Source organism: Lissotriton vulgaris, chromosome 9 (assembly GCF_964263255.1).
Source record: "Lissotriton vulgaris chromosome 9, aLisVul1.2, whole genome shotgun sequence".
NCBI lineage: Eukaryota > Metazoa > Chordata > Amphibia > Caudata > Salamandridae > Lissotriton > Lissotriton vulgaris.
In genome coordinates this window covers 560,183,011-560,207,921 of record NC_141697.1, presented here as the reverse complement: position 1 = coordinate 560,207,921, position 24,911 = coordinate 560,183,011, and the positions used below count along the sequence as shown (strand labels likewise).

The 24,911-nt window shown below is 44.3% G+C and overlaps 1 protein-coding gene across 2 annotated transcripts in view; it reads right to left on the bottom strand.

Annotated features, from left to right (window-relative positions):
- The window catches only part of LTBP3 (latent transforming growth factor beta binding protein 3), a 339,672-nt gene that overhangs the window by 46,652 nt on the left and 268,109 nt on the right, over nt 1-24,911 (bottom strand). For both annotated transcript variants that reach the window (XM_086938082.1, XM_086938083.1), the window contains exon 24: nt 649-789. In XM_086938082.1, the coding sequence (XP_086794208.1) occupies nt 649-789 (141 nt within the window). The remainder of the gene's footprint in view (nt 1-648; nt 790-24,911) is intronic.

Here is a 24,911-nt window from a genome sequence, read left to right as displayed (position 1 = left end):
CATTTTGCCTGACTGTGCCCCATGGTCTCTGCGTATTGGCGTGAGGTGTGTACCGCCATCACTGAGCTCACCTCTGCGCCCGTCACACCAGACCCGCTGATATACTTTTTAGGCTTTGTGAAACACTGTCCCGATGCCTCACCGCCATGCTGGTTGTTCTCGCGCGCCGCAGGGTCGCCATGCATTAGGATCGAAGACCCGCGCTCAAGGTCAGCGCTTGGCTCGAGGATGCTGCGCGTTGTCAGGCGCTTTTGTCCGAATTCTGGGACTTGATGCCGGCGCGTAGCCGGCCGCTTGACATCTGGGGCACGCTTGTTTCATACCTCCAACGCCATGGCACCCTGCCTTCTGTGACCTCTCCCGCGCTCCCTGCCGGCTCAATCGCCCGTGGCGACCGCCGGTGCTGGTTCAAAGAGGATCACTTCCCTGCTTCGATGCAGTGCTGGTTCCCCGTGGCCCCTCTCGCCTGCACGCTGCCTCTCTTGGGCACTTCTCCAGACCCCTCATGCTCCACCTCCCGTTACTCCCTCCCATGCACTGATGTGGGCTACTTATGTACAACTCTTCCTATGATGTATATATCTGAATCTGCATACCTATACACAGACATGTGCACACACTATTGATCTCATCTGTGTCCCTTCTTACCTCCCTGTGTCTCTGGAAGGACACATTCTCTGCCACTAGCATCTAGGCTCCAAGGTGCACTGCACTCGCAGAAGAAGGAGCCCACTGTGTTCACACAACGCCCATTTTTACAGCTGGATGGGTCCTGACACTCATCGACATCTGCACATAAAGTCAAAAAACAAATGACACGATCAGGGGCTGAAGCAACAAGGATATACAATCCATAGGTTCATTTTCGTCTTGGGACAAATGGAAACCCATTGTGTTTAATACCCTTTGTAGTCAAATCATATTGTGTTAGCAGATGATTATTTAAGGAAGACAAAGGCCTGTGTTTATGATTTGCACTAACATATTGCACTAAAGCTTATTTCTAGTTTAGAGTTGTAGATTACATATGTCGTCAAGTCAAATTGTCAAGTCAAATAATCTCTATTCGGCCATAAGGAAATAAACATACTTAAGTTCATAATAATGTCCATATAAAATTCACTAATAAAAAGCACATCTTAAAACCCCATATAGGCCATAAATAAAAAGTAATTCAATACAGACATACAAATTGCTAGGAATTAATGGAATTAATGGCATTATGCCAACAAAGGGCTCCTATTAAAAATCCTCCTGTAGCATAGCAAACAGCTGGCTCAGACAGCATGTGAAGGAAATAAAAAAGCTGATCTGAAAGGTCGAAACGCCTAAGCTTTAAGGTAAGGCAATAAACAGCGGCGCCTGAAAGGTTCATATTAATGACAGAAAAAAGTAAAGTGCTCTAGTGTCTGCAGAGAGTAGTTGTCACAGAGGGCATACTAAGATACTTTTTGGATCAAACTGGCCTGTTGGGAAACAAAGATAACTGAATTGAGCGAACCCGAAACTTGGTTAGCAAAGAACACTCCCAAACATTTCTAACCAGGGAAAGGTGCGGCTCAGGGTCATCACAGACTTTGATGGCTAGGTATTCTCTCATCGTCGGTCTGGACAAAACACTGAGCTCTCTCACATCTGAGGCAGAGCTCAAATATAACACATTTGTCTTATCCCTCTAATTCTAGCCTAACCTGTGGGGGAGGAAAATAAATTAGACCTCCCTAGGGCTTTGGCAGTTCTCTTTATATAACCCAACCAAGGGATCTATAACCTGTCATCACGTTTTATGCAATCTAGGATCAATTTTTGGTTGAGCGATATGCGTGGATTGCTTCACACCGCCAGCCACAAGAGGAGCGAAACAATGGTAATATGATCTTCAATGAATGGTAAGTCTAGTTTTTCATGAAGAAAGAGTTGTGAACTGGTAGGGATAAGTCCCCGTAATCTTCGTCAAAAACAATTCTCCTCCTATTGGAGCATAGAGCAGTCCCAGTATCCCCCTATGGCTGCACCATATGTCAAGAACGGCAAACACTTGAGTCCGTAAACTTCCAACAGAGGCAGAATAGGTTTTCTCCCCACCCATGCTGCCAGCCCAAACAAGACCCCTACAGATTGGTTAAAATGCAGACAGCGGTTTGCAAGACATGGCAACCAGTAGTTCCTAGAATCAAAGGTTATACCTAGGTATATAAACTCACTGACCCTCATGACAGTTTTGCCCTTAATAGAAATTGTCCTAATTTTGGCATTTTGCTTCATTATGACCACATAATGTGTCTTAGCTATGATGATTTCTAGATCAAGATTGTCTTCGAATAGGACAAATGCTCTTATGAGTCACGTAAGACCATTTCGTGTGTGGGAATGCAGAACCACATCATCAGCATAGAGTAAGGCTGGGATAAAAGTAAAGTTTACCTTGGGCATGTGTATCCCCCTGTGAAACTAAAAACAAACGTGACCTATTAATATACAAAATAAATAAAACAGCGGATTGTCAAGACCCTGTAATGGAACTCATCATCATTCTCTTTACTACGGTTCGTATCCTGAGTGTCTCGCTTTACTGTATTATGTTTTGCTTTCTTTTGCACTGCTCTGTAATTGTTGTGAAGCGCTCCGATACACTCCAGTCAGGCTAGCGCTATATAAAACTTCTTAAATAAAATAAATATAAAATAAATAAAGTAAAGCACAGAGGGTGTTCAGCAAGAGTATAGGTAGTAAAATATCAGCTAAGATATTCTACACCTTGGATCAATTAACACGATCAAAAGCACTGCTGAAATCTATAAAGCCAAATAAATTGGGAGCTTCTTAGCAGTTGCATATTTACCCACAATGAGATGTAGATTCAAATGCTGTTCTATGGTCCCCATGCCTTCCCTAATACCCTATTGTACTGTGAAAAGCGAGCCACTTTGCACCACCCAGTCATAAACTATATGCAGGATAACATGCTCCACAATCTTTACCATAGAATCCAGGAGCTAGATAGGCCTATACCAGCGGGGATTCTGATGATTACCTTTTTATTTAAAACAGGTACAAAAGTAGCTGTCCGACAAGAAGAAGGAATACCAGAGGAAGCAGCAGCATTTAAAACATTACGAATTACTGGGGGCCACAACTATGTTATCCTTATAAATGTCCACAGGTACCCCATTTGGACCGGGGCTTTATTTGATGGGCTGGCCGAAATAGCAGCAGAGATCTCATTCACACTGAAACTAATTTCCATCGGAAACTGGGGAACACCATCTATGTACCCTAAAATTTGAGACCCCCCATACGAATAGATCAATATGAAATCCTCTAACCATTTCTCAGGGTTAATATTAGAACCAGCTCCCTCTAACACTGCTTATAGGGATTTTCTACCTTTAACAATTTCCCAAAATCCCTTGCTGTCACTGGCTCTACATGTATAAAAAAAATCATTCCCAGGTTGCCTCTTTACCTACTGATTTCCTTTTTTTGATAGCAAATTTATAGAGTGATCTAGCTTTAGCAATACGCTGTCGATTCCTTGGCTTAGGAGTCAGGGCTTCATGCATGCTGCAGTTAGTGGTTCTGCAATCCTTATCAAACCACCCTTGTTTCAGGGCTCCTTTCTTCCTTGATTGGTACTGGAAAAGATTTCTTCTAGCCTGGTTTAAATAACTAAATGCGTCCAAATGGTCGACTGGTCTGGGGTTAAAAGTTAGCAGGCAGTTGAATAGCTCAAGATTAGACGCAACAAGATAGCTCAGCATCCCTATGTGAATAGCTCTCAAGCTTAACCTTAGGCCACCATTCTCGTGCGACAAACCAGTTTCTTCAAAAGTGGCTCATGGTTGGGTGTAGTCAGGTAACTTGAGGATAAACTCTAGTGGGTTATGGTAGATTAAGGTGTTTTTAATAACCATCCCTGTGCTGGCATATGGTTCCATGTTCTTGGAGATAAAGTTGTAATCGATAACTGAGCCTTTACAACAGCCCAAAAACATAGGGGGTTGATGGTGGAGATCTACCAAAATTTCTGCCATGTTAAATAGCCCAAAGTTGTGTAGGTTATTGAGCAGTTTAAAGCCCCTACAGTCAGCCTGGTCACATGGTAAATTATTGGTTGTCACAAAAGAATCATACAGTGTTAGATTCCAGAACAATTTGGCAATAAATCACCCCCTATAATCACATCAAAATAATGTAAAAGGCTTATTGACATCGACTTTAAAACTAAGAGTATTTTGAACAGAACATCAATTTGACACCCTATATCAAAGACTGTGCAATACAAATTTTAAAGGAAAAAGTTAAACTTGTCAATTAGAACAATCCACAAAATCTGTATCCCCCCTATGCTTACATATGATTGGAACAATTCGATAGAACATTGAAATTTTGATCAGAGTAATTAAACCAATCCGAGCTCTCTCACCTGTATAAGAAACAGTGGGAACTGAGAAGCTTTCAAAGCCATCACACAATTTCATCTTCAGGCCAGGTCTCTTGTAACCTATTAATATCAAATTTGGCAACCAAGTCAAACCAAGATGGGTATTACCGTTTGGTCCGTATACCAGCAATGTTTCAGATGATCAGCTTAATAAGTGGCCCTTCAGGCAAACCCTGGGGTTCAAAGAAGGAACCAATAGCAGTAAACCAAATCCGTGTTGGCTTTGAGAGCTTTTAGGTCAAATAAAATCTGAATCAAGTCAATCATTAGCATATAGATTCGTCGAAGAGAAAAAAACGATTGAAAGTTGGGTTGGAGATCTCACAGGCCTACCAGCGACTGAAAGTGGACATGAGGGACCAAGCTGTGACCGAGGCTTCAAAAATATATAAAATAACTCTAACGGCAGAATGTTAATGCAGGCAGGCCACAAATGATTAAAACTGCAACTTGCGAGTAGAGGGCGAGCTATGTTTGGATGCTTACAGTTAATGACAATGCAGTCTCCTTCCAGGTTCTTTGGTGTGGGGCTGAGCCACCCTATCCTCCTTGAAAAGATGTCATTATAGTCTTTAATGTTAAAATCCAGGTTGCCATCAAACCAGTGGCATACCCTTCTCAGCTGCGGTCGGTGCAGGTAACAGCGGTGGGGCGGTGTAAGGGGGGATTACGAGGCATGATGCAGAGGGAAAATTAAATAAATAATTCATGTTCCCTCGCCATCATCCCTCAGAATCTCCCCTTACATGGCCCCACCGCACACCGCTGTTTCCTGCTCCGACCCCGGCTGCTTGTTCTTAAGCTGGATACATATTTCCTCTGTGTTCAAAGGCAGGGGGGGGGGCACTCCTGTCATTACTCACACATAAGGGCAACAGTCAGGGGGGAGGTTCTGGCATGTCAAATTGTCACTACACACCTCAAGCGAAAGGAAAACCCTGACCATCATCATTCGGCAGTGAGTCATTAGTCCCACACGATGCCCTCGAGGCTCCTCCTACATGCAGGATCATATGGCTTGGTGGATTTTTCTGAGGGTAACCTTTGCTAGCAGGGGTGGTGAGGGTGGGGGGCACACCGCTGCGCTGGGTATATTGGCGTAAACAGATACTGGCCCAGCTTGGGCCACCAGCTCATGACCCTGGTGGCGCCATCAAGGCACACACAGCCAGCAGGACCAAAAATTACTGTAGACCGGCAGTTCACAAATTGTGGTTCGTGGATGCCTCAGTGGTCCATGACACATTCCCAGGGGTTCCCAAAGAGCAGTTTTAAAAGCACTAAAAAGTTCCTTGTATAACCAGCAGCTTTCGGAAAACAATAAAAAAACAAGATAACTCCGATGAGAAATGTACCATCTGTAGAGAGATGGGAATGTTGTCTAGTGGCAGCTTTGACTCATCTATAGTAGCACAGATGGTTAATATGCATGCTGCAAAGATTCTGTACCACGCATTTTAAAGAACAGTGGGCCAGATGTAGGTCGCCCAAAACCGGTCGGTAACGGCCAAAATTTCTGAATTTCGACCGTTACCGACCTTTATTAAGCTACTGAGATGTAGGTGGCCAAAATGATAAATTTAGTAATTTACTGATTCGGTATTTTACGGAATCGGTAAATTACCGATTCCTTAAAATACCGAATCGGTAAATTACCGAATTTTGCAATGTAGGGAGCACTCAACTACAAGTTGGTGGTAAATATCGAAAACCTTAGCAAAAGCAATTATTTTGCTTTTACAACAGTGCGATGTGGCAAACATACATGCCCTTAGGGCATGTATGTCTGCCACATGTGCACCCATGCATTATTCAGGGTTGCAACAGGGTGTCAATATGACACCCTGCCACCCTTCAATGAGTTCCCCATTTTACCGAATCGGTATTTACTGATTCGGTAATTCTCATTCATTCCTATGGGCCTGGAGGCCCATAGGAATGAATGAGAATTACCGAATCGGTAAATACTGATTCGGTAAATACCGAATCATACCTATTCGGTAATACTTACCGAATAGTTACCTACATAGCATTTACCGATTCTAAAATACCGAATCGGTAAAATTTGGTATTTTAGAATCGGTAAATTAAGGTTACCTACATCTGGCCCAGTATTTTATGTGCACAGCTCAGTGGGTTACTGCTTTTGTCACAGAGATTCTTTTGTTACTGTGCAGTTCATAAGTTACAATTGTAATCTAGCACAGAGAGCTATGAATTGCCCTCAAAGTGCTGCATGCAAATTGCATGGTACAAGTTAGTAAGATATGTTTTTTCCAGTCTTTCATTATTCTGACGCTGCTAAGAAAAGGTTTGTTTGGGTAGAAATAAATTCTTATTATTAAGGTCAACGCTAACCACTGTGTTGTGTTCATAATCCTGAGTGTGTGCTTCTCCAGACCAAGCACTCTTAAAAAATGCCTACCAGTATGATAGAAATGTGAATGTTACACCTTGTAGTCCCCTTTGATTTATGTAACATTTTCTACACACTGATTTACACATGTATGATTCCTTGTCTTTGTATGTGTGTGCTCTGACACCCTTACACTGGTATTAGAGGTGCTATAAAACAAATTAAATATATGTGACTGGGGAGGCTATGGAGAGATGTGAGGCCCAGTTGGAGAGTGGGAGAGTGATAGTGAGGGAATCATTGAGGAGCTCCAACAACGATTGACCTATCCTGGTGCACAGTAAGGTTATCATTTACTATGCTATAAAAACTCGTACATTTGAATATATATAATGACAAATGTGCTGCAGAATGCACCATTCCCCCCTAAATTTCCTTGGGGGAGAGCCCCCCAAAATCCCCGTAGCATATTTCTTAATTATAAAATAATAAAATCTTTAGTAGTTTGAGTATTTGTTTGGTGTGTATTTTTTGCGAATTACTGTTTAATTGTTTGAAATGTTAAATCGTGCAAAGATCTAGGGGGTCCCCGGCTTCCAGTAGTGACTAAGTGGGGGTTCTCAGGAGTCAAAAGGTTGGGAACCACTGCTGTAGACTTTGCCCTATCATATTGCATTGTTAGGGTCGAAATGCAGCTCTCCAAGGTCTTCATCCTTTCTTCGAGGGGGGTGGGGAGGGTGTGGGTTAAACAAGCACAAGCAAAAACAATGCCTTTGAATTTGACTAACCCCATCTCCTACAATGGGTTAGAGTACGGGGACTCATAGTACGGCCCCAGGCCTCCAGCAGCTCGGCTAGCCTTCCTGTGCAGCCCGCGGACCTTGCAGACATCATACCTGTGTTATATATATATAGTTTTTATAGTGTCTGCAAACACCGCCGGTTACTGCTCTATGGGGGCCGGGCATTTCAAGGCATAGTCAGAGTGGAGATTCAGGGGCGCTAAGAAGAGGTCAAATACAGTAAGGCCTTATTAACAATTAAATGGTCTTTTAAAGACCTGTGAAGTACTCGGGTGACTGGCGAGAAAGGGGGGCTTTGATTTGACTGCTCGGGGTGAGAGCCGGAATTAAAGCCAGTGACAGATGTGAACCCAGGCCCAGTGGTGGGACACAAACCCTGCAAAGCAGCAAATTCTGACAGAAAACGAGATGGCTTTTACATTACACAGGAGAGGGGGGAGTGGGGGGCTGTCTCTGGGCTGGTGAGGGGGACGTGTAGACACAGTACGTGTGCACTGCCTGAGACACAGAGACAGATAGAGACAGAAACAGACAGATAGAGACAGATAGAGACAGACAGGGACAGACTGACAGAGACAGACAGAGGCAGAGACAGATAGATGCAGAGACAGATAGAGACCGAGACAGATACGGGCAGAGACAGGTAGAGACATATAGAGACAGATAAGGGCAGAGACAGATAGAGGCAGGGGCTGACAGAGCTAGATAGAGGCAGAGACAGGGACAGACTGGCAGAGGCAGAGACAGAGGTAGAGACAGATAGAGGCAGGGGCAGACAGAGCTAGATAGAGGCAGAGACAGTGACAGACTGACCAAGGCAGAGACCAATAGAGGCAGAGACAGATAGAGGTAGAGACAGACAGAGGTAGAGAGCAATAGAGACAAAGAGAGAGACAGAGAGAGAGAGAGACAGAGACATATGCAGGGACAGATAGAGGCAGAAACAGATAGAGGCAGAGACAGACAGAGGTAGAGACAGAGACAAGGAGAGGAAGACGGAGAGGGAGACAGAGGGAGGGAGACAGGGAGAAACAGAGACAGGGACAGACAGAGACAAAGATAGAGACAGACAGAGGTAGAGACAGATAGAGGCAGAGACAGAGATAGAGAGGCAGAGAGACAGAGAGAGGGAGACAGAGAGTGAGACTTAGGGAGACAGAGGGGGAGAGAGGGAGGGAGAGGGAGGGAGACAGAGGATGGGTGACAGAGGGAGGGAGACAGAGAGAGAGGGAAACAGAGGGAGACAGGGAGACAGAGGGAGGGAGACAGAGGGGGCAGAGGGAGACAGAGGGAGGGAGTCAGGAGAGAGAGGGAGGGAGAGGGAGGGAGACAGAGGGAGGGAGTCAGTGGAGAGAGAGGGAGGGAGAGGGAGACAGACAGAGGGAGATAGAGGGAGGGAGATAGAGAGGGAGGGAGACAGACAGAGGGAGACAGATAGAGGGAGATAGAGGGAGGGAGACAGAGACAACTAGAGGGAGGGAGACAGACAGAGGAAGACGGAGAGAGAGGGACACAGATTGGGATACAGAGAGAGAGGGAGACAGAGAGAGGGAGATAGAGGGAGGGAGAGAGGGGGAGGGAGTCAGGGAGAGAGACAGAGGGAGACAGATAGAGGGAGATAGAGGGAGGGAGATAGAGGGAGAGAGACAGAGGGAGGGAGACAGAGACAAACAGAGGGAGACAGAGAGAGAGGGAGACAGAGAGAGAGAGGGAGACAGAGAGAGAGGGAGACAGAGAGTGAGGGAGACAGAGAGAGAGGGAGACAGAGAGTGAGGGAGACAGAGGGAAAGGGAGACAGAGAGAGGGAGACAGACAGAGGGAGATAGAGGGAGAGAGAGAGAGAGGGAGGGAGACAGAGAGAGGCAGACAGAGGGAGACACACAGAGGGAGACAGAGCGAGAGAGTCAGGGGAGAGAGGGGGAGGGAGAGGGAGATAGACAGAGGGATGCAGATGGAGGGAGATAGAGTGAGGGAGACAGGGGAAGGGAGACAGAGACAAACAGAGGGAGGGATATAGAGGGAGGGAGACAGAAAGAGAGGAAGACAGAGAGGGAGACAGAGGGAGGGACACAGAGGGAGGCAGAGGGAGGGAGTCAGGGATAGAGAGGGGGAGAGGGAGACATACAGAGGGAGACAGATAGAGGGGGGGGAGACAGAGGGAGGGGAGACAGAGGGAAGGAGACAGCGAAGACAGGCAGAGGGAGACAGGGAGAGAGGGAGGCAGAGTGGGAGACAGAGAGAGGGAGACAGAGGGAGACAGACTGAGAGAGACAGAGGGAGAGAGAGAGGGAGAGAGACAGATGGAGAGTTAGACAGAGGGAGTTAGACAGAGGGAGCCAGAGGGAGGAAGAAAGATAGAGGGAGACAGAGGGATGGAGACAGATAGACATCGACAGACAGAAGGAGGGATAGATAATAAACTACATGTAATCAATGCAACTACTTTAGTAGACATTATGGATCAACAACAAATGACCCAATGTAATAAAATACAACACTTAGATGAAAGAATTCAAGATGGAAAAGTAACTTGTGGTCAAAAAGGAAATGGATGTATATCTTGGAGCGAGATAAGTGATATTCAAAGTAAACCGAAAAAAAAGAACGAGATAACTGCAGTAGTTTCCAAGACTTTACTAAACGGGGATAAAAATCGCTCACATTTAAAACTACAGAGAACAATTCGACAAGACCAAAATAATTTGTTGAGCCCCTCTGCAAATCATGCACAACAAATAAATCATCCGGATCCTACAGAACAACAGTTACGAGAGTCTGTAGCTAACACTGTCCTAACTAATAAAAAAGAGACTGATGTTAAAGATCACAAACGCAACAAAGAAGACCTAATTATTACAAAAAATGGTCACGATAAGCAAATTATCTATCAAAATGGTGATTTAAAAATGACAGGCTCGTTACCTCTAAAAATGACGCCCCAAATAATTTTACACCACTATATGACTCAAGAGGCAATAGCGACATTCTGAATAGAAGCAACATTTTACAACTAATGAAATCAATACCCTCATTAGAAAAAGTAACATCAAAAGATATTGAATCTGTGGGCTTTGTACAAAACCCGGAAGGCACCCGACTACTTACACTCTTAACTGTAAATGCAGTTTCCTTAGTGGATCAAATTATGCAGGAACAAGAAGTTTTTCAAAACTGGGGGATAAAAATTAGTCAACCTGTATCTAAGCCGTATCCGACTCCGCTTATAAAGGAAGAACTACCAACAAAAAACTGTAAAGAGACAAATAAAAACATAGTGTATTCAATATTAAAAAAACCCCTAGGCAGCATACATAGGGACGAAGAAAAATTAATGGAGGAAACAAAAGCTGTAGAAACAAAACAAATAAATAAAAATTGGATTAGGGCAGCATTACATGAGCACTGACGGGATAGAAACCAACATAAAACAAAATCAAGGGAGTGACGATCTCCAACCAATAGAAATATGTTCTTGGAACATAAATGGACTATGCAAAAAAAATAAAAAATGCTCACATAGACTCCGTGTCAAACCTCTATCAAATCATATTACTGCAAGAGACATGGGAAATTGACCCTGTCTTTCTACAAGGGTATAAAGGGTACTATGTGCCTGCAATTAGATACTGCAAATTTGGACGTCCTTGCGGAGGATTAGCAATATTTATCATGATTGACTTGCAAATTGAACACGAACAATTGATTACAAGACAGAGGGAGACAGACTGAGAGAGACAGAGGGAGAGAGAGAGGGAGGGAGACAGAGGGAGAGAGATAGAGGGAGCCAGAGGGAGGAAGAAAGATAGAGGGAGACAGAGGGATGGAGACAGATAGACATCGACAGACAGAAGGAGGGAGACAGATAGATAGAGACAGACAGAGGGAGACAGAAGGAGGGAGACAGAGGGAGGGAGAGAGGGGGAGGGAGTCAGGGAGACAGAGAGGGGAGACAGAGACAGACAGAGGGAGGGAGATAGAGGGAGGGAGATAGAGGGAGAGAGACAGAGGGAGGGAGACAGAGACAGACAGAGGGAGACAGAGAGAGAGAGGGAGACAGAGAGAGAGGGAGACCGAGAGCGAGGAAGACAGAGGGAAAGGGAGACAGAGAGAGGGAGACAGACAGAGGGAGATAGAGGGAGAGAGAGAGAGGGAGGGAGACAGAGAGGGGCAGACAGAGGGAGACACACAGAGGGAGACAGAGCGAGAGAGTCAGGGGAGAGAGGGGGAGGGAGAGGGAGATAGACAGAGGGATGCAGATGGAGGGAGATAGAGTGAGGGAGACAGGGGAAGGGAGACTTTACTAAACGGGGATAAAAATCGCTCACATTTAAAACTACAGAGAACAATTCGACAAGACCAAAATAATTTGTTGAGCCCAACTGCAAATCTTGCACAACAAATAAATCATCCGGATCCTACAGAACAACAGTTACGAGAGTCTGTAGCTAACACTGTTCTAACTAATAAAAAAGAGACTGATGTTAAAGATCACAAACGCAACAAAGAAGACCTAATTATTACAAAAAATGGTCACGATAAGCAAATTATCTATAAAAACTATCAAAATGGTGATTTAAAAAAGACAGGCTCGTTACCTCTAAAAATGACGCCCCAAATAATTTTTACACCACTATATGACTCAAGAGGCAATAGCGACATTCTGAATAGAAGCAACATTTTACAACTAATGAAATCAATACCCTCATTAGAAAAAGTAACATCAAAAGATATTGAATCTGTGGGCTTTGTACAAAACCCGGAAGGCACCCGTCTACTTACACTCTTAACTGTAAATACAGTTTCCTTAGTGGATCAAATTAGTGTATTGAATATTAAAAAACCCCCTAAGCAGCATACATAGGGACGAAGAAAAATTCATGGAGGAAACAAAAGCTGTAGAAACAAAACAAATAAACGAAAATTGGATTAGGGCAGCATTACATGAGCACTGACGGGATAGAAACCAACATAAAACAAATCAAGGGAGTGACGATCTCCAACCAATAGAAATATGTCCTTGGAACATAAATGGACTATGCAAAAAAAATAAAAAATGCTCACATAGACTCCGTGTCAAACCTCTATCAAATCATATTACTGCAAGAGACATGGGAAATTGACCCTTTCTTTCTACAAGGGTATAAAGGGTACTATGTGCCTGCAATCAGATACTGCAAATTTGCACGTCCTTGCGGAGGATTAGCAAATTTTATCATGATTGACTCGCAAATTGAACACGAACAATTGATTACAAGACAGAGGGAGACAGACTGAGAGAGACAGAGGGAGAGAGAGGGAGGGAGACAGAGGGAGAGAGATAGACAGAGGGAGATAGACAGAGGGAGGAAAAAAGATAGAGGTAGACAGAGGGATGGAGACAGATAGACATCGACAGACAGAAGGAGGGAGACAGATAGATGGAGACAGACAGAGGGAGACAAAAGGAGGGAGACAGAGGGAGAGAGAGGGAGGGAGACAGACAGGGTGTGTCAGACAGAGGGAGACAGAGAGAGGGAGAGAGAGAGAAAGAGAGCGAGAGCGAGAGAGATAGAGATAGGGAGGGAGACAGAGAGGGAGGGAGAGAGGGAGAGATAGAGAGAGAAAGAGAGTGTGAGAGAGACAGAGAGAGAGAGATGTGTTTATGCCGGGTCTGGTGGCTCAGCAGACGAAGGCGTTCGCTGCAGGGGCCTGTGTTCAACCTCATGGTCACAGTTTATTTTTTGCTCTAACCCCACCCCGCCACCCTCCCCCACTGACCCCGCCCCCACAAGTGCAGCCCTCGGCCACAAACCACACTGTAAATTTGGCCCCCGAATGAAAGTCTAAGAGTACCCATGGGTTAGAGTCACGAGGGAGTCAAAGGAAAATGCTACTTACCCAGTATGCATCTGTTCTTGGCATGTAGAGCTGTAGATTCATATGCAGTAGCATAGATCGTCATCTGGTGTTGGGCTCGGATGTTTGCACTTTGTTTTTCTTCGATGAAGTGTTTGTAGTCACGAGGTAGGTGACTCCTCCTAATGGTGATAGTGCGCATGGGCATCGACTCCATCCCCAGATTGTTTTCACCATAAACGGTGATGATGGAGTTAGTAAGAATAGAAAGAGATGTCCATGTGTGTTGTATCTAAGTAAGATAATACTGCAGCAGATAAAGGTACCCGGGGAGGCGGTGGGTGCATAAGAATCTACAGCTCTACTGTCCAAGAATAGATGCATACTGGGTACGTAGCATTTTCCGTTCGAGGCATATGAGCTGTAGATCATATGAGTTAGTATAGACTATACAGCAGTTATCTTCCCGCGGTGGCTGACCTGTATCTATTGCAGTAGTTTGTTCTTAAGACAGCCTGGCCCACACTAGCTTGTTGCTTTGCATGCACATCTACACAGTACTGTTTTGTGAATGTGTGAGGTGTAGACCAAGTTGCAGCCTTACAGATGTCATCTAAGGGTATATTCCCTGACAATGCCATAGAAGCCCCTAGTTTGCATGTGGAATGCGCTCTAGGGGGAATAGTTAATGTGCGTTTGGCTTTAATGTTGCATATTTGGATGCATTTAACTATCCATCGTGCAATACCAGTTTTTGAAATGGGATTGCCTTTATGCGGTGGTGAAAAAGCAACAAAGAGTTGTTTGGTTTTCCGAAAAGATTTAGTTCTTTCAATGTACTAGAGTATTGCTCGTTTGACATCTAGTGTGTTTAGAGCACGTTCTGCCACTGAGTCTGATTAAGGGAAAAGCACTGGTAGTTCAACAGAGTGATTGAGGTGAAAGGAAGAAACAACTTTAGGTAACATTTTTTGATTAGTCCTAAAAACCACTTTGTTGTGATGAATTTGTGAAAATGGTTCTTGTATGGTTAGTACCTGGAGCTCACCAACTCTTTTAAGAGATGTGATGGCTATAAGGAAGGCTACTTTCCAAGTGAAAAACTGCAGTTCACATTTGTACATAGGTTCAAACGGTGGGCCCATGAGTCTAGTAAAGATAATATTAATGTTCCAAACTTTGGAGGGTAGAACTCTAGGGGGAATTATTCTTTTGAGTCCTTCCACGAACAAGTGTTGTCTGTTTTGTAGATAAGCAGCTATTGCAGCGAGATGCAATTGTATAGATGTGTATGCTAAGTTACAGCGCTGTAGGTGTAAAAGATAGCAAATTATGTTTTGAATGGAAGCATCTAGTGGATTGATTTGATTGTTTTTACAGTAAACAACAAATCGTTTCCCTTTTGCTGCGTAGCATGCTCTTGTGGTAGGACGTCTAGCCTCCTTAATGACGTTCATACAGTCGAGCGGGAGATTAAGGTAGCCAAACTCTATGATTTCAGGTGCCAGATCGCAAGGTTGAGTTGATTGGGATCTGGATGTCTTATCTCTCCATGGTTCTGAGTGAGAAGCTTGGGTGAGAGGTGCAGTTTTCGATGAGGAACTACAGATAGTTCCAATAAGGTTGTCAACCAGGGTTGTCGAGCCCAGTTGGGAGCAACCAGGATAACTTTGAGTGAATGCAGTTGGAGCTTCCAAACCACTAATGGAATGAGCGGGAGAGGCAGAAAAGCATAAGCAAATGTTCCTGACCAGTTCATCCATAGCGCATTACCTTTGGACAATGGGTGTGGATACCTGGATTCGAAGTTTGGGCATTTTGCGTTGTGGTGTGTGGCGAACAGATCTATTTCTGGGTAGACCCACATTTGAAAGAATGGAAGGAGAACTTGAGGATGTAACTCTCATTCGTGGATCTGTTGTCGCTGGCAACTGAGAAGCTCTGCAATCTGATTGTCTACTCCTGGAAGGTGTTCTGCAAGGAGATATATCTTTTGAGGAATGGCCATCTCCATATGCTTTGAGCTAGACGGGAGAGCTGCACGGAGTGTGTACCTCCTTGCTTTTGTATATAGTACATTGCTGTCATGTTGTCTGTACGGACTAGTACAGCTTTGTGGACTAGATGGACTTGAAAGGCTTTTAACGCTAGAAAAATTGCCAGAAGTTCCAGGTGATTTATGTGGAACTGTTTTTGTTGTGGAGTCCACAGGCCCCGAATGGTATAATTTTGCAGATGAGCTCCCCAGCTGGAGAGCGATGCGTCTGTTGTTAGCACTATCTGTGGAACGGGCTGGAGGAACGGCCGCCCTATGGAAAGGTTTTGTGTGTTCCACCACTCCGGAGAGCTGTGGGTGCAGCTGTCTACCAACACCAGATCTGTTAGCTGGCCTTGAGCTTAGTTCCACTGATGTGCTAAGCATTCCTGTAGTTGACACATCTGAAGTCTTGCATAAGGGACTATTAGAATGCAAGAGGCCATCATTCCGATTAACTGTATGAACACTCAAACTGGTAATGAGTGTAGAGGTTGAAATTGTGATATTAGAGCCTGCTATTGTAGCTCCTAGATAGACTTGTGTTCTGGACGGTTGGAGGTGGGATTTGGTGAGGTTTACCGTGAATCCCAAGTGGTGAAGCAACTGAATTGTTTTGTGGGTGTGTTGAACACAGCTTTGTTGTGATTTGGCTTTTATGAGCCAATCATCCAAATAAGGAAACAAGTGAATGTGTTGTCTTCTTAGGTGAGCTGCAACCACTGCTAGACACTTGGTGAAAACTCTGGGTGCTGTGGTTACCCCGAATGGGAGGACTTTAAAATGGTAGTGCTGACCGTCCATCACGAACCTGAGATATTTTTTGTGAGTGTGGTGAATGGGAATGTGGAAGTAGGCATCCTTTAAATCCAAAGTGGAAAGAAAGTTGCCTTTCTGATTAGTGGGAGCACCTGTTGGAGGGTGACCATGTGGAAATGATCAGATTGAATGTAGAGATTTAGCTGTCTGAGGTCCAACAGGAATGATCGGGTCGTATTTGAGGGAAGTCACTGTTTGGTGGCAGGGGAAGTGCGGGTGGAGTTACCTCCGCCTCTTCCTCCATTGTTACATCCTATATATCCTCCCCGAAAATATCCTCTGGATGAGGAAGATTGATTGGAACTTTTATAAGAGGAGAAGGTGTTTTCTGACGCAGTTGTCTTTGAGCCACCCCTATAAAAGGAGCGATAAAAGGAGCCCCTATTAGAAGGTTTAGCAGTCTCTGTGTCTTTTTTCATTTGTTCTAATGAAGAATCGACTGTGGGCCCAAAACGATGTTCCTGATCAAATCGCTGGTTAAGTAGTGCTGATTGTACTTCTTGCTTGAATCCTGAGATTTGAAGCCAAGTGTGTTGGTGTAGCAAAACGCTGGTGTTGATGGTACTGGAGGCTGTATCAGCTGCATCAAGGGTGCATTTCATAGAAGTGTTTCTAATGAGCTTACCCTCTTGAATGAGGTCGTGAGCTTTCGCTTTGTATTGGTCTAGAAAGTGCTGCATTAGTTTTTCTAGCTCATCATAGTGAGCTCTATCATAACGCGCCAGGAGAGCTTGTGGATTGGGAATACGCCAATGATTCACAGTTTTGACTCCTTGTTAGGAGGGGCGTCGCCTGTAGTTTGAGAATTTGCTCTTTTTCGTGCATTTTAAACGACAAGCGAATCTAAAGGTACCTGACACCTGATGTAAATTTGGTCTGTTGGAGTGGATTTATATTTTTTGTCTACCCTTGGTATAAGTATTCTAGCTCTAACAGGGTCTTTGAATACCTCGCTGGTGTGTTTTATCATACCTTTGAGCATGGGCAGAGTATTAGTGGTTTTTTGGGAGGGAGCGGAAGTTTCCACTAAGAAATCCTCCTCCAAGGGATCAGTATGTAGTTCCACCCCATGGTACTGAGCAGCTCTATTAATAAGCTGTGCAAAGCCAATATTGTCATCGGGTGGTGATAGACTGGAGGGATATAGATTGGGGTCTGGTATGATATGGGTCATTATCATAATCATCCCAGGGGTCTGAGTCCTGTGGAATGCTGTCCTCATTATCCTACCCATCCCTGTCCCCAACCCCATCATTATCATCCTGTGGCACAGGTGAGAAACGTGGTGGTGGGGAGTTTGCTGGAGAAATCAGTAAATTTGGGTTAAAAGGTGGAGGAGAGGGAGGTATGCAAGGGGGAGAGGGGTTAGTACCCATGTCTTTTTTCTTAAGAGGTATGTGGAAGTCTTCAGGGAGATCCAGCTTCCGTTGTTTGGGAAGTGTTGCTCAAAGTTTCCTAGTTTCAGGGTCAATATGCAATTGTTTCTGTTTTGGATCCAAAGATTCTTGTGGAGGAGGTTCTTTGGATGGAGTCTCTCTTTCAATTTGTTTATATTCAGAATGTTTAAGAGGGCTTCTGTGCTTTTTGGACTTGGTGCCCTTCAGTGATGAATGTTTCGGCTCTCTAAGGCTCGACTTTTAACTGTTTCGGATCCGAAGGTTTTTCTTTAGTTGGTTTGAGCTCCGAAGCTTTATCTTTAACTGGTTTCGGCTCTGATGATTTCAGTTTAGCCGGTGTCGGTTCCGAAGCTTTTGGTTTAGGTGGTATGGGCTCCGAAGCCTTGGCTTCATGCAATTCTTTCATTGCCTAAGAAGTTTTCGGTGCCAACAGCGCAGCGTCAGGCTTAGCCTTGGGTTTCGGTGCAGAAGATGTGGGTTCGGCACCTGCATGGGCTCGGCTCGATCCAGAGCTGGAAGACTTGTCCTTTTGTTTCACAGCCAGGCCCGAAGGCGGGGCGTCTGAAATGGTATCACAGTATCAACCTGAGCCCGAGGGTGAAGGTGTAACCGGAGTCTTTGGTGTTTTTGTGGGCAGTTGGGGCTCATTGCTCACTGTTCGTTTAGCCGGAGTGATGTTCGAGTCCTCTTCCATGTCGGAGTCATCGGCTTCAGACACGGAGCTGTGTTCTTATTCGGCACCGGGTAGGAATTCCGAGTCCCCTCCGAAGATGTCTGGCACCGGACTAGTTCCGCGTGTCATCTTGTGACGTCGAGCCCGATGGTCACAATTTGTTTTCTTCGATCGGAATGATCGACAGGTCTGGCAGTTGATTTCTTCGTGCTCTGGGGGTAGGAGAGGTTACAGACCTCGTGCTGGTCCGTATGTGGGAACTTAACACCACACCCAGGGCATTTCTTAAATGGAGTCCGTTCCATGGACTGCTGGCGTGGTCACTGCGGGAACGCCACACGGCCCACGTTGAAGCACCGATCGAAGTTGTTGGATTTACGATACGCGCTGAGGAAATCGCGATCAAAAACAATACCGTTGAGTGGTAAGGATTGCACTTCAAAACTGTTCGAAGACGATACCGAACCAGAGCGCCGCAAGACACATCCGAACACGATGACGGAAAAAAACAATCTGGGGATGGAGTCGATGCCCATGCACACTATCACCGTAATGAGGAGTCATCTACCTCGTGAGTACAAACACTTTTTCGAAGATAAATAAAGTGCAAACATCAGAGCCCAACACCAGATGGCGATCTATGCTAACGCATATGATCTACAGCTTATATGCCTCGGACATATGCATTTCATTAATCTATACAGAAGGGCACAGCGTATTGTGAATGGTTAGATAGATACATATTGCGTCTTTGTTTGTACATCATGGCTTTCTCATGACAAAGTATGTCCTATAATTTTACATGCCTTTTGTAATGGCACCATCATGTGCTTGACATCCAATCTCAATTTTCAAACCTTGTGAATATTCCGCAGGTGTCAGACTGAATCAGGAAAATCGAAAGCAGTCATTAGGTGCATTGTGCATCTCCACACCAATGTCATATAGCTTCAGAGGTAACAGGAGGAGTCGCATATAAGCTGTACCCTTGCAGGCTGAAGTACATTGCTTTCTTAGGCTGTCTGCGTCCTCAGACACAGAACCTATCAGCAGACTGGTACGACCAGTGTCCAGATCTCTAAATTGGGACCGTTTTACACTGAAAAGTGTCCAGTTCACAGAATGGGGAGTGGGAGGGTTGGTGAGGAATCTGTGGTTAGATAGAGGATCCGCCTGCAGGAATATGTTACTTAACCAGTAAGCATCTGTTTGTGGCATGTAGTGCTGCAGATTCACATCCTTTGCATACTTCCCCTATGTAAAGTTGGTTCCAGATGTATGCAAGATGTTTTTCTTCTAAGAAGTCTTTCGAGACAAAGTGACTCCTGCTCTTGGTGATAATGTGCATGGCCATCAACTCCATTGTTGGATTGTTTTTCTCCAGGCGGGTGAGAGTAAGTATCAGTAAAGAGATGTCCATGTAGATGAGATAGTGTAAAGGAACTGCAACGGCCACAGGTGTGCCTGGGAAGGAGGGTGGGTGCATGTAAATCTACAGCACTACATGCCACAAACAAATGCATACAGGGTAAGTAACATATTCAGTTTCAGGCATGTGTGGCTGTAGATACACATGCTCTGTATAGACTGTAAAGCAGTCCCTCTCCAAAAGTGGTGACTAACCTGTGGGTGTTGCAGTTTTTTGAACAAGAGTACGTAGCAGTGCCTGACCTACACTGGATTCTTGGCGTGCTAAAACATCAACACAATATTGTTTGGTGAAAGTGTGTGGTGTAGTCCATGTAACTGCCTTACAAATGTCAGATATTGGGATATTGCCCAGGAAAGCCTTGAAGTCCGTATTTTACTGAGTAGAGTGTGCACTAGGGGGTGTTGGCAAAGTCCTTTTATCTTTGGCATAAATGTCTGAATGCATTTAATGATCTATCTAGAAATGCCTGATTTAGCTATGGGCTTCCCTTTGTGAAGGGGTGAAAAGCAACAAAGAGTTGTTTAGTTTTACGGAACTCTTGACATCCGGCATATGAAGAGTTCTTTCCGCAAATGAATCTGGCTGCGGAAATAAAACAGATAATTCAACTGATTAATTTAGGTAGAAAGATTAAACCACTTTTGGAAGGAATTTTGGGTTGGTTCTAAGAGCCACCTTATCTATGTGTAATTGGAAGAAAGGTTCTTACAAGATTAATGCCTGGAGCGCACTGTCACACCTAAGTGAGGAAATGGCCACTAACAAAGCAACCTTTCAAGATAAAAATTGTAGGGGACAGTTATGCAATGGTTTAAATGGTGGACCCATAAGTCTAGTAAGAACAAAATCGAGTTTACATGCGGGTGCAGGTGGAACTGTGGGTGGAATTACTCTATAAGGCCTTTCATGCCTTAGTTACTTTATTGTTTTATATAGCGCAAACTTGACCCCGTAGGGTATCAGAGCGCTTCACAGTAAAGCTGTAGATACTTAATTTCTATAGTACATTTTTCTTGAAAGCATTTAACAACTTATAACCAATTAAAAGCTGTAACAGTAACTTCATTCAGCAACACAGATTTAGGCACATTCACAGAATGCAAGTCTAGCGGATCCAATATTACATATTAGTTTGTTAGCACCACGGAGTGTAAACCCCTATAAATAACAGGTGAGACGGGACCTTGGTAAGAGATGCTCATGCATAGATTAAGCAAGAGTTTATAGGTGAGACTGTGAGATTGAACGGAAAAAGGTTACAGAAGGAATTTGCTTATTAGAAAGACCTTGGTTTCTTTCTTGAATCTTGCAGCATTTGGTAAACTTCTGATGCTTGGAGGTAGCGAGTTTCAGATTCTCTGTGCAGCTCCCGAGAAAGCTCTGTCATACGTTTTATTCTTCTGGAACATTAGTGGCTTCAATAGTAGATCTCTGGCACTCCTGGAAGATCTGATTACATCAAAAACCACCAATTTCTGAGCTAGATACCTTGGTGTATTGAGGTGTAAAGCTTTGTGTGTGATATATGCTAGTTTGAGTTGAATTCTGGCTTGGTATGGTAGCCAGTTCAGGGCCTTCATGTGAGGAGAGATGTGGTCGAATTTTTTTGAAATGCATTGAGGCAGGCTTTTAGAGGAGCCGTAGTGATCTTCGGAAGCCCCGAAAGTGTAGTGCATCCGTATTCAATCCTCGAGATTACTAATGGCTGGACTGACATTTTGTGGTCTGCTGTTTCAATGAATGGTCTCAATTTCCTAATGTAATTCAAGTGAAAACGTGCATTCTTAGATAACGAGTTGATGTGAGCTTGCATGTTCAGGCTCTGAGCAATACTAATTCATAGTGATTTGGTTGAATCCACAATGTTCGGGTGCAGTTAAGTCTGATGATAAATTTGGTCCATTCTTTTACAGTGGGCGTATTTTTGGTGCGAGATATTAGGAAAAGATGAAATCTTAAAGTAAATCTGAGTGTCATCAGCGTACATGTGGAAAGAGATGTTGGCAAGGCGGAATATATCTGTTAGTGGTTCCATATATAGGTTGAATAGCAGGGAAAGATGCTGATAGGTTATGATTCACCAGAAATATCTGTGTTCTGTTCCTCAAGAAGGACTTGAACCATTCTAGAACTTTCCCTGAAACGCCAATTCTGTTTTCCAGACATTCTAGCAACAGCTCGTGATTGACTGTGTTAAATGCTGATGATAGGTCAAGAAGGATTAAAAGACATGTTTTGATCTGGTCATGGGTAATTTCTTGAACAAATGATGTAGATAATTTTGACTCAATATTTCTTCTCACTGCTACAGGAAAATTGTTTGAATTCAAATAATGCTTACAATGGAAAGCTCCTCTAATATTTAATCATTATATTTTACATAAATAGGGATAGTATGCATTACTCTAATAATCAATTATCACAAAGTAATCAGCAAACAGCAGTCAATTCATACCACAATGCTGATGGAGCTGCATTTACAAATAGTTTCCAGAGTAAGACAAATTGGTGAAAAAAGTAACAGTAATTGCAATAGTAGGTCTACTCCATGCTTGCACTTCACGTCTAACAAGGATTTCAGACTCTTGGCCGAGTCCAAGCTGAAGATGTAAAGTGGAGTTCCATCTCTTGATATTTTTTGAGTAGATTTTGGTCATAATATGCTGGAGAATGCAAAGTTGATTTGAAATTTGATCATCGTATTTTGAATGCAAATTATGAAATCCTAGACCAAGACTGCTTAGAAACGCTTGTACTAGGATGTTAATCCCTCTGAGAAAAAACAAAAATCATACTGCTCCACATGTTTACAATATCATTGAGGCCATATAGTCTTTCAATTCTCACTAAAGTCATTACAATAGGAGGGTCATTTACAAAACTAATAACATTAGTTATATATAAGATAGGTGCTGACTTGCCCTTTCAACTTTTCTCTTCTGGCTCTGCTTCTGCTGCTATGAACTCTAGATTCTGCCTTCTGTTCCACTGGATAATGGATGTACAGTTGTGGGTGTCACCATTAGTCAGTGGAGAATGTTTACGGAGGGGTATCTATCATACACGTAAAACTCCATTCTTTGTATCACATGTAATGGATCAATGTAATAAGCAATGATTAGAATCTGGGTCGCATGGTTTCACTGAGGATAACTTTACCATTAGACTGCCAGCTGATAATAGGTACCTTGAACAAAGATAAGTGTTGCCTGTTTTGTTGACAGGCGGCAACTGCAGCTAAATGTACACGTGTTGGGATGTAAGGGAGGCGAGAGGTCTGCAAATGAAGAAGATAGACGTGGAGAACTGGGCTTTGGTTGCAGTTACCCCCCACTTTTTGCTCCCTTTTAGCTACTAGATGCTGATTTTCGACTCTGACAGTGCACTGAGGCCCGCTAACCAGACCTCATTGTCAGTAGTCCCTCCCTAAAACAAGTTGTTGTCTGTGCTACAATTGGCAAAGGACTTTAGCACCCCTGTAAGCCCCTAGTAATGGTACTCCAGGTACCTAGGACATGGTTGCTAAAGAGGGTCCCTAAGGGCTGCAGAATACTTTATGCCACTATAAGGAACCCACATACCAATTCCAAACAGTTTGCCATTGCAGGCTGCATGACATGGTGCAAACCATTAGTAAAAAGCATGAAATGGCACATTCCTGTGTGTCATGTCAAAGTCACTGCATCTAACATATGCAAGTCGCCTCTACAGCAGGCCAATGTGCCCTAAGGCAGGCTGCATTATATTTGATGTGAGGACATCAAATGAGCAGATATGCCACTGTGATGTCTAGTTCTATTAAAAGTGATCAGGGCAGTCATTTAAAAAAAAACATGTGCTGAACACTGGTGAAAACGAGTTCCCCAGCTACATGATGACTTCACTGAAAATAGGGATGTTTGGTATCAAACATCTTGCATTAATAAACCCACACCGATGCCAGTGTTGGATGTATTAATACATGTACATAGAGGGCACCTTAGAGGTGCCCCCTGAAAACCTACCAGCTACTGGTGTGCTCACTGACTGGTTTTTGCCAGACTACCCCAGAGACATGTTTCTGACCCCCAAAGGTGGAGTCCTTTGCTCTCAGGATGTTTCAGAAACAAAGTCTGCTCGGGCACAGAGTGTTTACATCCCTCTCCTACAGGATGACCTGCAGATTAGCATTCCAAGGCAGGGGAGCTTCAAAGAGTCCACAGCCTTTGGTATGAAAATCTTTGTTCCCTCACATGAGAGGATGCTGTCCCACTTTGTCCAGAGCCATTTAGTACCTAGACAGGCAGTAAAATTAGCCATGAAAGGGGCGTCTTGCACTGCTAGACTGGACACATCCCTAGGGTGACCAGCTGGAAGTGAACGCGACTTTAGAAATTCCACCATATTGTATGTGGTGGAATTAGTAATTGTGGGACATGGTGATGCCCCCTTCCCAAAGGAAGTGGTCATCCAGGGGGAGTAGAGACCCCAGAGGTAAGTAGCCCATTGGCTACTACACCTCACTGTCCTTAACACCTCTAAATTGAGTATTTGGGGGAACCCCTAATACCAGATCGTCAGACCTTGTTGGACGTAAAAAGAAGTGGAAGAAGAAGACTGCTGATCTGAGAACCAAGGAGCACAACCGTCTTGGACCCAACCCTGCCAGCTGCACCTGACCCCTGTGGAGCAACTGCCTCCTCCTGCCTTTGTGCAGACATCAAGAAACCCAATTCGTCAACTGCCAAAGAAACTCCCTTGGAGTAGAGGAGCTACTCCTCTGCAGCCGCAGCCATGAATGATGCAAGGTGCGGTCCATCGAGTTGTTGCTCCCCAGCCAGCCCAATGCAGAAGCTCCCCAGGAAGAGGACCCTGTGCTAATGAAGGTTAGTTCTGTCCTCTCATCAAGTGAGAGCACACAAGGACCAACCGAAGCCACCCAGGACCAATAACTGGGGTACTGTACTCCTTCCAGCAGCCAAAGCTTCCGGACACCAACACTGAGGGTGACTGACCTGAATGTCTAGGGACTTCAGGGACAGTGAGACCCATTTTGTGAGTGGCCTGGCTGTTCTGTTTGCCCCTCTTCTGCAAAACAAAGGCCAAGATGTGAGTCTGACCGCCCACACCAGACACCT